Source organism: Gobio gobio, assembly GCF_949357685.1.
Source record: "Gobio gobio genome assembly, chromosome: 9".
Lineage (NCBI taxonomy): Eukaryota > Metazoa > Chordata > Actinopteri > Cypriniformes > Gobionidae > Gobio > Gobio gobio.
The window spans coordinates 42,422,755-42,439,508 of record NC_137115.1 but is presented as its reverse complement, the minus strand read 5'-3'; the positions used below and the strand labels follow the sequence as shown (position 1 = coordinate 42,439,508).

The window sequence follows — 16,754 nt, the reverse complement described above, 5'->3', positions numbered from 1 at the left end:
TATGCATGGCACGGAAGGTTCCCCTGCTTAAACCAGCACATGTCCAGGCCCGTCTTAAGTTTGCCAATGACCATTTGGATGATCCAGAGGAGCCATGGGAGAAAGTCATGTGGTCAGATGAGACCAAAATAGAACTTTTTGCTCATAATTCCACTAAACGTGTTTGGAGGAAGAAGAATGATGAGTACCATCCCAAGAACACCATCCCTACTGTGAAGCATGGGGGTGGTAGCATCATGCTTTGGGGGTGTTTTTCTGCACATGGGACAGGGCGACTGCACTGTATTAAGGAGAGGATGACCGGGGCCATGTATTGCGAGATTTTGGGGAACAACCTCCTTCCCTCAGTTAGAGCATTGAAGATGGGTCGAGGCTGGGTCTTCCAACATGACAATGACCCGAAGCACACAGCCAGGATAACCAAGGAGTGGCTCTGTAAGAAGCATATCAAGGTTCTGGCGTGGCCTAGCCAGTCTCCAGACCTAAACCTAATAGAGAATCTTTGGAGGGAGCTCAAACTCCGTGTTTCTCAGCGACAGGCCAGAAACCTGACTGATCTAGAGAAGATCTGTGTGGAGGAGTGGGCCAAAATCCCTCCTGCAGTGTGTGCAAACCTGGTGAAAAACTACAGGAAACGTTTGACCTCTGTAATTGCAAATAAAGGCTACTGTACCAAATATTAACATTGATTTTCTCAGGTGTTCAAATATTTATTTGCAGCTGTATCATACAAATAAATAGTTAAAAAATCATACATTGTGATGTCTGGATTTTTTTTTTATAGATTATGTCTCTCACAGTGGACATGCACCTACAATGACAATTTCAGAGCCCTCCATGATTTCTAAGTGGGAGAACTTGCAAAATAGCAGGGTGTTCAAATACTTATTTTCCTCACTGTATATATACACATACACACATACATACATATATATATATACATACATACATACATACATATATATATATACATACATACATACACACACACACACTCATCTCCCCCTCTTTTCTTCAGTTTTATGCTCGTTAAGGAGAGGCCCTTGATTAATCTGCTAGGAAGCAGATGCCCCTGCAGGGCCGCTTTCAGCGTTTCATTAATTACCGCGATTGTAATAACGGCTATTGTGTGCGTGTACTGCGTGTTAGCTTTAAAACACCACTCTCCTGAGGGAGCATACTGACTCCAGAACAGCCAACGGCCTCTAAGTAACCCCACCGCCTCGAAAACTATACCAACTTCTGCCTCCTGCCAATATGATTTACTCAGAAATAAGAAATGAAAGCCTTGTATAATTTCTGTGCCAATAGAATAACCACACGAAATTGAAAAAAAAAAGAATGATTTTTTTTTTTAAAGTAGGTTTACTAAACACTTCCCCTGTCTGCCACTGTATAGCTCTCACCCACAAACATAATGCAAATAAGTTGGATGATTATTGATTATTGTAGGTGAAAAGTTTGTCTTAAATGCTGTGGCAAAAATCATCCATTAACAAGTCTGATTGAAAAAAAAATGTATCTGCAAAAGTTACCCCACAAATGGCACATTAAACTGGGACTGGAAAAAACAAAAACTTTGGCTAAAGACAGTGGAGAAACACAACACATACACAAACCTGCTGGGCAGTGGTTGGTACGGTGCTCGGTCAGGTCTGCCAGACACTCAAAGTCCTGTTGGCAGTTGTCACAGGTGAAGATGGAGTCGTCATCTAAATCCTCCTCTCCCACTCTCTCGTCATGACTGGTCACACTCTGTTCTCCGTCCTCACCCGTCACCCGGCTCTCCTTTCGATCAGAGTCTCGCTCTGATACGGCTGCATCTATGCATATACACACATGCATCGAGAGAGAAAGATGTGAGGCAAGATGTGAGGACAAGGGATTGCTATTGACAGGTGAAGCATACTATAATTATTTCTTGACTGTTACGTGTTGTACTTCATATATGTGCTGATGCAGAGCTTTTGCAAATGTCACGGGTAGCAAAACTTACTGTACTTGTCAAAACTTAAATCAATAAAAAAAAAAAAATGCATCCAGCGTTGGCGAAGCTATTTTGAAACTGCAGCTTGCCAAAAGTAGAACTCAAGAACTAAAGTAGGTTTACTAGAAAACTAATCTTTTGAAAAAGATGTCAACTACACTACACATGAATATTCATATACATACATGCACAATATAATGTAATAAAAGCTGTATTTTCTAGCACAATGAGGGTTTTGATTAAATACACGAGACTGAATAAAATAATAAATGGAGAATGTGATGCTCACTTTTTATTCTGTTCAAAATTAAACGATGAAATGAAATTACACACAACAGAACTAATACAAGTAGAAAACAAAATATGAGATATTAAACTAAAAGTAGTTAACAACAGTGTTGAGCCGCAGAATTTAACCAAATATTACACAAAATGCAGTTTTAATACAAAGATGACTGTGCAGGAATTAAATTCAGTAAATCATTTTATAAATCAGTAAATAATCCAAATGAACTGATTCACTAGAATGAATAAAACAATCAATTCCATAGAATGATTCAGACTTTCCAGAGAAAGGTCCAATTCACTAGTATGAGTCAGACATTCCAATGCCGCATATGAGGTAAAGAATCATTTAGGATGAACCAATTCACTTGAATCAATTCAACTTTCCAATGCTACATTTGAAAGAGTCGTAATTGTTAGAAAATGTAGCACATTACTGGAATAGCTCCACTATTAAAAATGACCTAAAAGAGTTCACTTTTCTCAGTCTCGGTATAAATCCCCACCCTAAGTGTGTCTAGTCTCAGTCAAAACTACATCAAAGCTCCCATGAGCCTCTAGACTGAAGAGTAAGAGAGGGGCCCGAGGCTTCGATAGCCGCTTGAGCGCGAGCCACCCAGTCGCTTGTGGCACACAGTAAGGACCAGTGGAGAAATCTGCCACTGCAATCCTCCTTCCGCCATTGTGGCTCCATTTTCACACCTTATTATCACATTAAAGGCTCTACGCTGAAAGGACTACACACGAGACTGGAGAAAGAGGGAGGAGAGAGCAAGATTGAGTTAGAGGGAAAGAGAGACAGAGGAAGCGAGACAAGACGGCGTACAAAATGTGGGGTGGTATGAGATTGTGAGACAGAATGAGAGCAAAGAGACCCTGATAAAATTGATCCAAATTAAGACACAAAGGCCCCCGTCACACCTGCTATTAACATGCGCTTTCAGTGGTCAGATCGCAATCGGATAGCACTTGACCACTTTAAAAGCCAGGTGATTGCATTGTGATTACCAAGACCGCATATGGAGGTGGTCAGAGACCATTCTGACCACACTCGACAAGGGTGTCAATGCTAATATGTTTTGTTATGTGCATACAACAAGAGTAATATACAAAAAAAAATCTAAAATGTTTTCTAAATGCATGTTATTGATCTTATTGTGAACAATTATTCCATGCAAAGGTTTCATTTTTAAAAATGTTGTGACCTTGTAATTGTTAATCAATGTCATAACTTGATCTTTCTGTGAAACAACAGACTTCTCTCTCTGGTTATCCATTCCAGACTTCTCCAATAATTTAGTCCGCTTAAACCTGGTCTCTTTCTTACAAATGACTGCAAGCTCGCATTCAGATCTGCACCCAACCAATCAACAACCGATGGATAGAAGTCCCTGTCGCTACTTCCATTTCATCACGACTTAAATATGAAAAAACAACAGACGGTCAAACGATCAGGTCACCTGACTTAATGACCAATAACCCATGAATTATTCCACTGGACTACACTTGGAATCTCTTGTTTCTCACTCACATCACTTTCCCAGTCCATAACCGCAAGGGAACTTTAAAATTTCATGATTTTAAAACTTTATCACTTTTAATCTCTATTTGCATCCTTTACTGTGGGAATGTTTCTAAAAGCAATAATGCCATACACCAGATTTTTATCTGTAAAAATTACATCAAGCATTCTGAATGTTAATCAAATACATTAAATGGCAAAACGTGTTTATGCAACGTCTGATGCAATACACAACCAGTTTTACATGTCATGAGTGTAAGTGCGATCAGCTCTCTATCTGAAACACACTAGAGATACACTGCAATGGAATAGAATACGAAACGAGCATTGATGAATAAAAGAAATCAAATAAGCAGGAAAAAAAACCAACATCGACAACAAGGGAAACCAAGGAGCTGAGAAAAGGCGCAGGGGAAAGGAGGAAACGTGAGGGCAGAGGGAGCGGGAAAAGGGAGGGAGGAAGTGGGGGCCGGAGAGAGGGAGGGCTGCTCACCGGCTCCCCCGGGCTTAACATCCTGTCTAATCATCCTGGACTTGTGCAATCAGAGAGAAGCAGGAGGTGGCCATTCCTGTGCTCCACACATTCTGATCAGCTCTAATTTGGCCAGGCCTGGCTCTGCATTACGCCGCGCCGCAGCAGCCCACGCTAATGGGGCCTGCGGATCGGAGCCCGGCCAGAGGAGAGCCTGGGCTTCGCTTTGGGCCCCAGCCCAGTCCGGACTGCAGGTGGAAATGGGTGAGGGGGGGGGGGTTCGGTATCTAGAGGGGCATTTGGATAAGGAAGCGTCGAGGTGCTCTAGTTTATTTCACCCCCACCAGAGCAGAGGGTAGAGAGGTGGGGGTGAAGGTGGGGGCGTCGTGGTGGTTTGGAGGGTGGTGCGGGCTGGGCTAGGGGGTAGGAGGGGTATGGCCATCTGTCCAGTGGTGAGAACACCGTCTGGACAGGGAGGAGAACGGCCCCTAACTGACACTACACTGATAGAGCCCTGAGCAGCGGTTACACACATACACACACGCGCAAACACACAAAAGGTGCATTAACTACACTATTTCATCCATGAGAGCTTCTAATCTCGGGGAAAATGGATGGTGGCAGTAACCCTCGAACACTCCCTACCTCTCCTCACTCAATCACACACACACTCGCACACACACCCTGATTCCCCCAGGTACCCTCATGCCAGAGGTACAGGCACTGCCAACCAAGGCACATGCCAGCACAACCTGCTACCATGGCAACGAGGGAGGAGCAGGAGGGGACCTTTCCCTACCCTTCTCCTCTCTCCATACCTCCATCTCTCCGGTCATAAGCGGGGCTGGCATGCAGGAGGCGATGGAGACGAGGATAAAAGTGGCTGGCGGAATGCACTATACTGCTAACCTGCCTTTTAAACTCCTCCATCCTTCTTTTTCATTCTCTTTTTGCATCTTCCTTTCATTACTGCCTTCTCTCCCCCCTCCTTTCCCGTAAGCGTATGCCCTCTCAGGAGGGAAGAGGGGAGGGGAGTCTCTAGAGGGGCCCCTCCAGAACACACTCCATTAGAGTGCAGGGCCACCGTCATTACAGGGCTCCATTTCTCTCTCTGCAGTGGAAGATTGATACACACGCATCACGCATCTCAGCTGCAGTCGTTCCACCTCCGACCGCGGCCTTGACAAACACACACGAGTGCGAATGCGTGCGTAAACATGATGCGTGGTGTGAGGAGAGGCTGATGGACGCAGGGTGGGGCTCAGGTCGAGGTGAGGTCCGTGAACATTTCAAAATTAGGGTTCACCCAATGTGGCTGGCTTTTTATTTTGCGCATCTGGTGGTTAAAATGTTTAAAGGGATAGCAGACCCCCCAAAAATATAATATAGTTATTAACTCATCCTCATGTTGTTCCAATGCCATATGACTTTCCAATCAGGGTGGGAAATTAGCACCTGCTACCAGCCAATGGCTGGTACTTTTTCAAAGTGGTGACTTTGCCTTGTATACCAGCCACAGTGGTGGGTGGATTGTAAAACATATTTTTATCTACTTAAAACATTCCTTGTAACGGATTGGACAGCTTCTGTCAAGGAATGCTGTTGCTAATTAACAATAATGCACTTTTGTCAAGTAACTTTGATTGGTTTTCAGCAATGTTTGTCAAGGCGCTGAACGGGCCGTGACACATATAGCTGAGCTGAGGTACAGACGAAAGGAAAATTATCGGTTAAAAAATGTGGCGACATATCCCCGGTGTTAAGAGGCCCGCTGCGGAGTCAGCAGTAGCTATGAATGTACAAACTGTTGAGGGCGAAGTAAAGAAAAAGAGAAGGTACTTTTCGAATAAGTGGCGCATTGATGACGAAGGGAAAACGGGGGAATGGATAGCCTACCTTCCCGACGACCAGGCAATAAAGGCTATCTGCTCTATGCAATCGGCGCAGTTGGACTGAATGAGAATTCTAAAGTAAGTGAATTACTAACTTGAAGTTGTGTTATGTAATGGCTAGATAGCTAGTTTTAGCAGCCGCGAGGATAGGCGCCGATACCATGGGTGCTACGGTGCTCGATTATGTGTCAGTTAAACTTTTCATCTTCAATCTGTATTTGTGAGAAGTGGCGCTGTCCTGAGTTGAAAGATAGCCTACTTTACTGCTTTATTATCGAGTTAATAGGCGTGTGTTAGTGTGGGCAAAAACATTTTTTTTACCTCTTTCTCAGCCAAACACGGAATTTTCCGTTATTTGTGAGAAAACGCTTCCCTGCCAAACACAGAATTTTCCGTGTTTTCACTTATATAAGCTAGGGAGCGCTATGACACATCTTCTGAAAGAGTACAGCAACCCCTGATCAAAACACATGTGAAGACGACGCAGAAACTAGCGATCTCATATGTAATCAAACGCATATGTAAAATAACACGATCATCAACATTAAACAGCATATTAACTGCCTAATGTTTCTGAATGAAATGTGGACCCAGAACGAGGTACAGGACTGTGCAAGCATTGGGGGTGTTGATGGACTTCATCTACTCCATCTGTGTTTCCACCTCCATCGCTCTGAATATGTATTAATAATTTTAAAAAAAGAATGTTTTGAAGCAATTCAAAATATGTTAGTGCACTTTCTTTTATAAATTTGAATTCTGGAAAAAGCGGCTGCTAAAAAATATAAGTGGCTGATAAAATTGGGCATCCACCAGCCACTGTGTTTCAAAAAGAGCCATAAAAGTACCACAAAGAAGGCTCGCACGACATGTTTATGGAAGCCATTCAATATTTTTGTGCAGTTGTTATTCTCATATAATTTTCTATTTCAGTCCAAGTCATTAGGTCTGTGAGTCCAATTCATGAACAAATCATTCAGACTACTTTTGAGAACTGAATCAAATGAAAAAATTACAACTGCACTGAAAATTACGAATTACGAAAAGTACACATTTCTCGTTTTGTGTTCCAACTGAAGAAAAAAGCTTTGGGACAACATGAGGGTGAGTAAATTACAATTTTCGTTTTGGGTACACTCTAGTTTTTAAACACAGACTGATTGTGGCACAGTTAAACTCAATGAAATCAGGGCTGTTGAGAATACTGTCCAAAGAGACTAATGTTTTAAAGAAAATCATTCAAAAGAACCAGTTCTTTTTATGCTCTCCGCTATAATTCTGGACTCTGCTCTGTATGCTGCTAACACATATCTCAAGCATGCGCGGGTCCTGACAGAGACCGTGCGGCTATTTGTGTGTTCATTACTGTAATAGCTGTCAAGCTAGCAAGCCTGTGGTAACTGTGATGCTATTTGTGTTTTTAATGTAGTAGAAACGTGTTACTGACATAATGTGGTGTCTATTATTTTTATAATGTTGTGCCTCAGGTAGGCTGTTGAGGTTTAAATGAGTATGAGGGGCAATTCTGTCTCTTCAGTGTCCTTTTGCAACACTGGAGGTGGAGGACAGGCGCACACATTGCCGTACCTCACAACAGGGCCTAGACTCCCTCTACTGTGAGAGGGCTAGGTGAGAAACAAGCCAAAGAGACACAACGCTTCTGCTTGTATGTGTGTGTGTGTTCGGTGAGGGTTATTGGACAACGGTGTAGCAAACTTGATTGAAAGCTCCATTTATCAGAGTAGACCTTGGTATGTTGATGGCAAAGACTTCATCAAGCACATGCTCTTTTGAGACTTTGGTGTCCCAGGTGGCAAGCTCTTTCCACCACACCTTTGTTCATGTATGGGAGAGTATTTTATCAATGCTTTAAGTTAGGGTGCGTGCTGCTGTCCTCTTTCGTGTGTGCAAGACCAATGTGTTAATGAGTGTTTGGGGGTCCCCAGCAGGGGATATGCCCAGAGCCCAACTCACTCTCTCACAGCCAGCTGCAGCTCCCGTCCCTCACTCTGCAGGCCATTATCTCTGAGAGACAGCCTGTCCCAGCACCAAAACCTCACACACATATACCCAACTACTTGCAAAACAGATGCAAACAGCATAAACGTACCCTACACAAGGGTATTATAAACGTACACTCAACACACACACACAAATTCACTCTTAACTGATGCAAAAAAGGACAATTTTCTAAAAAAAATGTGTGTACATTAATAAATAAAATTAAAAATGCTAAATTAAATTCAAATTAAAATGCATACATTGTACACAAAAAACAAGTAAAAAAAATAAGGTGTAAAAAAGAAATCAATATATTTTCTAATCAATATAGGTGTACAAAAAAAAAAATTGTCCCAAAAATATCTGCAGCAATTTTTAACAGAGGATATATTCATATTCATATGTTACAAAGTAATTCAAATGGTGCTCAAGAGTTGAAGTCATTAAATGCAGTCCCAAGGGTTGGCATCCTTTCTAAAAATGGTAAATTGCATGTTCTAATGCAAGAAAAGAATATTAATATTCATAAAGCTTGGCCAACTTTTTAAACCACACTTACAATATGGTCTGGCGGAAACTCTGGTTTTATCATTATATATTAATGATTGTTTTTCTTTATGATTTTGTATAATATTCATAGCTCTACTAATAGCCCTTTCTTATGCTTTACATTAAACATGGTTGTGTTTGTTTTACATCAAGTTGAGCCTCAGGTCGTGCATGAGTGTGTGGTGTGTGTGCACGCGAGAGTGATAGAGGTGGTGGTGGTGGCGGGGGGGGGGGGGGGGGGGGGGGGCTACAATCAAACCCCCCCTCACATACACTTTCTCTCTCAGGAAAGACAAACAGCCATGTTTGTGTGGGGTAATTAGATGAGGAGAAGTGAATTAGCAGAATCCACAGAGCAGTCATGTTGCCGAGCACAGCCCCGCCTTACAGGGACCTGCTAATTACCCCTCGTTAGGTTGATATGTCTTTTTTTTTTTTTTTTTTTTTAAGTGTGGTGCAGCTTCCATCATGAGAGCGGGAAATAATTAGCATTGGTGTGATGCTGCCCTTAATGGACACCGCAAGGCATGCTCCACACTGACGAGAGGAACACTGAAATCACAAAGTGACAAAGGATCAAGAAGATGCTTTAGTGCTACTAAGAGCCACAGATCCAATGGCACAACTATGTTGCCTTCATAATCGCCCACAACACACAATAATTGTTAAATAAAGAAATGCCATGAATCTGCTTGACAAGCGAAGTTCCCTTTCCCATGCTAAATTTTGGACAAAGCATCTGATTGGACAAAATGAGTGAGTACAGTATCTTTTTAATTTGGATTTTAAGTGCATATATCAACTAAAAGTTAAGTTTGTCAACTTTTAGGACTGCACTAAAAGGTAGATGCTGATCAAAGATAATAGACATGGACTAAAAGCCACAAATTTTGATCTCATGTGATCTTTAAATAATGCAATAAAAAGCTTTCCATTTTGAATTGTGGGTTTTGCTCACCAAGACGGCAAGTCAGCAACTCAGCTAAAACGTTTCGAGACCTTAGCTAGGGAACTCTCTTTATGACCAGAACCCTTAAAACTCCATTTCCCTTTCCACCACTGTGTCTGCTCTTAGTTATGCTGTACCGTGTGTGCGTTTAATTGAATGTATGTTTTTATTATTTCAAAGTACTAAAAGGGGAAATCCACATATGGAGGTCATACTCGTGTGTCAACCGAAAGAGAAAAGAAAGCAGGAGAGAGAAACCGAGATCAGAAGAGCAGTTGTGTGTGTTGTACTACTAACAGGAGCCGAGAGTAAGCTTGGTTTGGGGAAAGAGGTATACACACACACACACACACACACACACACACAGATACCAGAACACAACTAAACCCCAACAAAAGAACAAGCCACACTGCTGCACTGGAAAAATAGCAGCTCCAACTTCAACAAGACTTTTTTTCCTGTGAAAACATTAAAGCACAAGGCTGTCTTTCAACTAGACCACAAATACACACACGCAGATACACACTCGAACCAGACGTGGCCAAATGTAAACCAGATCAAGGCTGCATTAGTTAGAGAGACCAAAGGAATTGTAGTGCTTCTCTAAGCTCGATTAGGTATGTCTGATCTCATCACACGAACACAGCCTACCTGTCGAAATCCATCGCTCATCCTGTCCCAGAAAACTGGCACAGACACGCTCCCTGATAGAAAACATTAATGATGTTGGACCGCGTCAAGACACAACAGAGAGACGATCCAGGTTTAATATGGACTCCATGGAACCAGCACCTTCAAACAAGACGAATTTGCACCCCATTGTAGCTCACGGGTCAAAGCAGGAAAGTTACAAGTAATGATTAGTGTTGTTACACTACTAAAATTCAACACCAATTTCTAATGAAAATTTCAATAGCAACTAATATGCAACTGAAAATAATCTTTTACATGTTAAAGTTCAATATTAAAATTAACACTAAAATTAAAACGACATGTAGCCAGCTTGTCAAAATAAAATATTTTACAAAAAAACGTTAAAAATAAATGAAAATAAATGAAATAAAATGAATAAATAATACAATAAAAAATTATATAAAATTAAATAAGAGTACAAGAAAACAAATAAAAATAAAAAAGAACAATAAATAAATTAAAATAAATTAAATACCATAATAATAATAATATAAAATAAAATAAATATAAAATGACAAATTAAAAAAAAAATTTAAGCTAAATTTAACTAAGAAAATAAAACCAAACTAAATTTAAAGGGTTAGTTCACCCAGAAATGTAAATTCTGTCATTAATTACTTACCCTCATGTCGTTCGACACCCGTAAGACCTCCGTTCATCTTCAGAACATAAATGAAGATATTTTAGTTGAAATCCGATGGCTCTGAAAGGCCTCCATTGGCACAATGCACTGTACACTCTCAAGACCCTTAAAAGGTACTAAAGACGTCGTTACAAAGTCCATCTCACTACAGTGGTTCTAAAATAACTTTATAAAGCGACGAGAATAGTTTTTGTGCACAAAAAAAACCTAAATAACGGCTTATATAGTGATGACAATTTCAAAACACGGCATCATGAAGCTTCGAAGCGTTATGAATCAACGAGTTGATTCAGCGGTTTGGATCGCCAAAATCATGTGATTTCAGCAGTTTGGTGGTTTGACACGCGATCCGAATCATGATTCGACTCGCTGATTCATAACGCTTTGAAGCTTCATGATGCAGTGTTTTGAAATCGGTCATCACTATATAAGTCGTTATTTAGGTTTTTATTGCGCACAAAAACTATTCTCGTCGCTTCATAAAGTTATTGTAGAACCACTGTAGTGAGATGACTTTTGTAACGACGTCTTTAGTACCTTTTATGGGTCTTGAGAGTGTAAAGTGCATTGTGCCAATGGAGGCCTTTCTGAGCCATCGGATTTTAACTAAAATATCTTCATTTGTGTTCCGAAGATGAACGGAGGTCTTACGGGTGTCGAACGACATGAGGGTAAGTCATTAATGACAGAATTTTCATTTTTGGGTGAACTAACCCTTTAAGTCAATTCAAGTCAAAGTTTTTGAGATATATCAACTGTCACAAACCTAACGGATTAATCCATTTTTGACAATTTGCGATAATTAGCATTGGCCAGCAATTGTCCCATCTTGTCTAATAAACATAAGTAATACTTCCTCCTCTTATCAATTCCAAATACCTACAACCTTTGTCAATAGATAATAAACTTTTCCTGTTTTCAATGCAAATTAGTGATAAATATTGAAATATTGACTTTTTTTTGTCAATACATTTATGTGTCAGAAACAATGGTCATCCTGCACTCCATAAACTGTCATCGTCCGCTTAATAACCCATGTTGGTTGACCACTAGCTCTAAGGCCACATGTATAGTACATCTATATCCGCATTGTGCGTATTCCGGTTTGGAGTTGGGACAAGGGCCCCTGATGGCCCAGCGCTTGAGCAGGTGCAGTGCATGCACGTGGTCTCTCGGGGGAGCGCAGGGCCTAACGCGGTAAACACGGGACCTATTTAAAGCAAGTAGACCTCTCTCTCTGGCTCTTCTGGCCTCCGCTAGCTGTGTTTCCACAATACCGCATGGCCCCTTGGGACTGCCGCTTGCCAGCCACGCTGTACCAGTCTCCCCTCCTCCAGAGACCCAGCACCCAACGCTCGTACACCCAGACACAGAGAAGAAAGAGTGGGAGATGATGAAAGAGCGCGTCATGGAAGGATGGGAATTAAATCACACAGAACACACAAACAAGCCAAACAGTTGCTCACCGATGCCATCACCTGTTCCAGCCCATGGTTCCGCGAGCTGCCACGTGAACGTGCAAGCGACGTGTACACACGTCGACACGCAAATATACACGCGTGGCGACATGCTAATGCATACACACACAGAGACGCACACCTCCTCTTCACACATTAAAACTGTTTTCCTGTCGCTGCCTTGGGGAAATTAAAAATATATTATGGACCTCCAGAGGTTCATGCAAGGAGATGAAGAAAAATAGAGAGGGACACAAATGAGAGAGCGAGACAGACAGCGAGACACGAACGGAGGGAGAGGAAGACACACAAAAGCACTTGAGGGATAGAGAGATGGATCTCTTAGTTGTGTCCTCTTTTCTAAACTGCCCACTGCATCATGGAGAAAGAGGGCCATTTTGGGGCTGCGTTGTAGCCGACGGTCATCATCGCTCCTGTCCTCCTCCCACCCTCCCTCTCATCCCTCGTTCCCAGTCACCAAACAGGGAATGCATGGCTGAATCCAGCTCAGGTTAGATTCCAGAGGGGACAGAGCATTTGCAGGGGCCAGGAGACTGACTGATTTTTCACTCTGTGTCATCCAACAGATCTTGCCAATCCTCTGGCTCTCTACAGTTGCCTCAGTAGAGCCCAACAAAAAAAATGGGCCATTTTGGGCCTGACTGAGCGATCGCTTACCCTATCAGGCCAATGTTGTGTAGTTATTTAAACATGTTACCACGGTAATAATACCTAGCTGATTTTAGCGAATTTGGGAGAATGTCAAGAAGTCTTAAAAGCATCAAAGAAATCAGTAAAACTCCAGTTCTGCGGACCCAACGCTCTGCACATTTTTTATGTCTTTATTTAACAAACCTGATTCAGATCATCAGCCCGTTATAAAAGAGCTCCATGAACTTAACTGAGTGTGTCACATAAGGGAGACATACAAAATGTGCAAAGCAGTGGGTCCCCATGACCGGTATTAAGAACTACTGCAGTAAAAGTTTTGCACCTTATACTATCATTTTCTATAGATATGGCGATGAGGAAATCAATGTTATAACCATGTTTAATTATTATCAATATTGGAGTTACATTGTTTGCAAAAATTCATTATGACTGTTGAATGCATAAATTAGTGAAATTTGGCTGCAATTATCTGGAGAAAAAAAAACAGTAATATTGTGAAATGTTACTACAATTGAAAATAAATGTTTTCTATTTTAAATTTACAATTCTATTCCATTTCTCTCAATAAATTATTATCTCGGGGTCAGGTGAACATAAAACCAGCCTATTATACAGGCCTTCCTTAACCCTCAGGCAATCCGCTGATTAGTCATTTTGAAGATATAGACTTTAAAATATGCCATTATGTCCGAAAAAGTTACAACGTAATTTAAAAATACATTTTCCTGAGGCATGTGAATTGTGTGATTTTTTTAGCAGGAGGACGAGTCAAAATATTGGCAAGTAAAAATCCAAACTGGCCCAACTGAGCCTATAGAAACAGCCCTGCTCTGTCCTGTACTAACTGCAGCACATACCTTTCTTTCTCCCTTTCATTTTGGCCTCGACAAAAGTTTAACGTGTGCCGAGTTTGACAGCGTAGGCCATTAAGAGGGTCATAAATAGGCCTGGTTCGGTGCCCCGCTGCCAAATAAAACCAGAACACAACAGCTCCCTTTCTGCCTGAGGAATACACAGGTGACCAAAAAGCTCACATTACGGGTGAGGTCACAATGACTCGCCCAGTGTGGGTGAGACCAAGGGAGAACAGACAGAGCCATCCGATTGGCTGCGTTAAGAGGTCCTGCTGGCCCACCAATAGCTGAGGGAGGAAATGAATAAAATAATTCAATTCAAGACCATTACAGCCCCTATCGGCCAGCGCACAGGGATATGAGCAGCCTTTTTCCACAATGAATCATAGTCGGGGACACGCACACAAATTGGGTGCTTGTGTGTGTCGGTGTGTGTGTGCATGCACGTGTGTGTGTGTGTGTGAGTAATAATGTACTTGATCCCTGCAAATGTGCGTCAGACGATGTCCTATATGTTGACAAAGCAAAGTCTCTAGAGCTATTGTTTCAAAGTGTGCGTGTGTGTGTGTGTGTGTGTGTGTGTGTGTGTGTGTGTGTGAACACATCCAAAAGCACTGCTCCGGTTCTTTGACAGGAAGCAGGAAAAACAATGCTCAACTTCACAGCTCTGATGGCACTTATAAAAAAAACAATTCCCCCCTCCCTGCGCCGTCTTTCGAAAAATGACAAGCGTCTGCATCTGTCTCTATAAACTCTCTCTCTCTCTCTCTCTCTCTCTCTCTCTCTCTCTTTCCTCTTTCCTCTCGTTCCTTCGACCGACCCCCCCCTCTCCACACCACCATCTCTTCAAGTCTCCAGTGTCAGACCTGGCTCATTTTCTCTCTTTTCTCCTTTCCTTCTCTTGTTCCCCTCTGGGCCAGGGAGGGACGGGTTGTTTTTCTATCTCAGGGAGCATGGGGTGGAGAGAGAAAGACAGTGAGAGAGAGAGAGAGCGAGCGAGAGAGAGGGAAACGGGGGGTGTACCTCCGGCCCGCTCCCCCAGCGGGACAGACCGAAGGGGCCTCAATCAGGTCCTCGGGGGCCCGCGGGTGGGGGGGCGGTGCTCTAACTCTTTCCTTTAACCTCTCCACCCCTTAACTATAACCCCCCCCCCCTCACTGCACTCTCTCCAAACTCAGTACACATTTTCCACCGAGGAGAGGGGGGGGACGAAGTGAATTTAATACCAGGAAAAGCCTGCCAGTGTCCTTGTCGACATCATCTCCTAGGGAATAAAGGGAAGGAAGGTTTTTTTATCTTTTTAAATAAGAGATGGCGAGCGGCCCCCTGAGCCCCAGCACAGCAGCACAAACAAACACAGGAGAGAGTATGGATAGGGGGAAGGGATCGAGAGAGAGAGAGAAGGGAAAAAGGGAGACAAAGAGGAAAGAGAAAGGAAGAAAGAGGAGGTGATGCGGAATGCGACCAAGTCCACCCGGAACGGTGGTGGAAAAAAAAGGCTGATTAGCGCAAGCAAATGGGGTTACGGCACGAGATATGAAGAAGAGAGGGATAGAGGGAGGAGTCGAGGAGGAGAGGCAGAGAGGAAGAGCAGAGGGTTTAGCGAGAGCCCTGGGACTCCCCTTCCTGCTGTATCTCACATACGCAGCACTTTGCAGCCACCCAGGACCTCAGTCAGCACCCCTGCAGCACTCCCTCAGGGCCGGTTAGGAGGGGCCCACGTCATCCCCTCGGGCCCCCGGGGGCCTCTCTCTCTTACTCCCTTCACTCTGCTGAGCTCACCAAGATCCAACACGCACATGCACACACTTAGAAATGCACAAACACAACTAACGCACATCTGACTTTAGTGATTTTAATACCATTTTAATACCCTAATGACCAATAAGATAACAATATAGGCTATATCTTTTTTTTACTTAGGCTCTTTTGAACATGTTTACTGATAATAGAAGAGAGATGATAGGAAATGATGGGGAGAAGAGGGAACAGGTCTGGGAAATTGCCCTGAATACACGTCGACAACATTAGCACAAATCCTCAACGCCAAGCTACAGATCGCACAAAGATTCAGTCAGTATATTAAAAAATATGCATCAAAAGTTAATGTCCTGTTGCATAGATGCTGCGTTCTTTTAGTCTTAAGGTATGATCATATTTACTGTTGCACAGTAAAATTTCCTGGGGAATTCCAGTCATTTCAATCGGGAGCCCTCAAGCTAATTTTGCTCACGTGCAAATAACTTGCTATGCTGATCAACAGAAAGCTGTTTATTTTAAAAGTGACTTCTGTGTGAGCTGTGCTTCATACATTGCTACACTGTTGACAATAGACAATGGAGCTTTTTTGCCTGCTATCTTTAAAATTGGTATGAAAATCTATCTTCTATTTTCTAAACACGTTATTGAGCTTTTTACGTGGATGTACATCACAATATGGAACTGTTGCTACTTTTGTTACATCATGACTTTAAAATGAACATGAAATCACAATTGACCATTGACGTTTTGAATAAACTTTCCAGCTTTTATTGTGATCGTTTGTCTTTAACGTTTTAACAAGACCTTTTATTTCTCAAACCCCCTCCGTCCTCTTCTGCCACTAACCCATCATATAGAAACCACTTTTCACAAACCAATTAAATCTCAAAGGGTGAAATCACACCCGCCCTGCATTTATCCCCTGGCTGAATATCCTGTATCACTCAGAAATACAGTGCTGACTTATACAAGCAAGGACTAATTAGTTCAGTATCCCAAAAAAATGCATAGTGGTGT

The 16,754-nt window shown here is 42.3% G+C and overlaps 1 protein-coding gene across 2 annotated transcripts in view; it reads right to left on the bottom strand.

The window, feature by feature from the left end:
* The window catches only part of znf423 (zinc finger protein 423), a 173,205-nt gene that overhangs the window by 121,747 nt on the left and 34,704 nt on the right, over positions 1-16,754 (bottom strand). Inside the window, exon 3 of one of the 2 annotated variants that reach the window (XM_079825590.1) lies at positions 1,620-1,823. In XM_079825590.1, the coding sequence (XP_079681716.1) occupies positions 1,620-1,823 (204 nt within the window). Of the gene's footprint in view, positions 1-1,613; positions 1,824-16,754 lie in introns of both variants that reach the window. The other variant, XM_079825589.1, reaches the window with a different exon arrangement.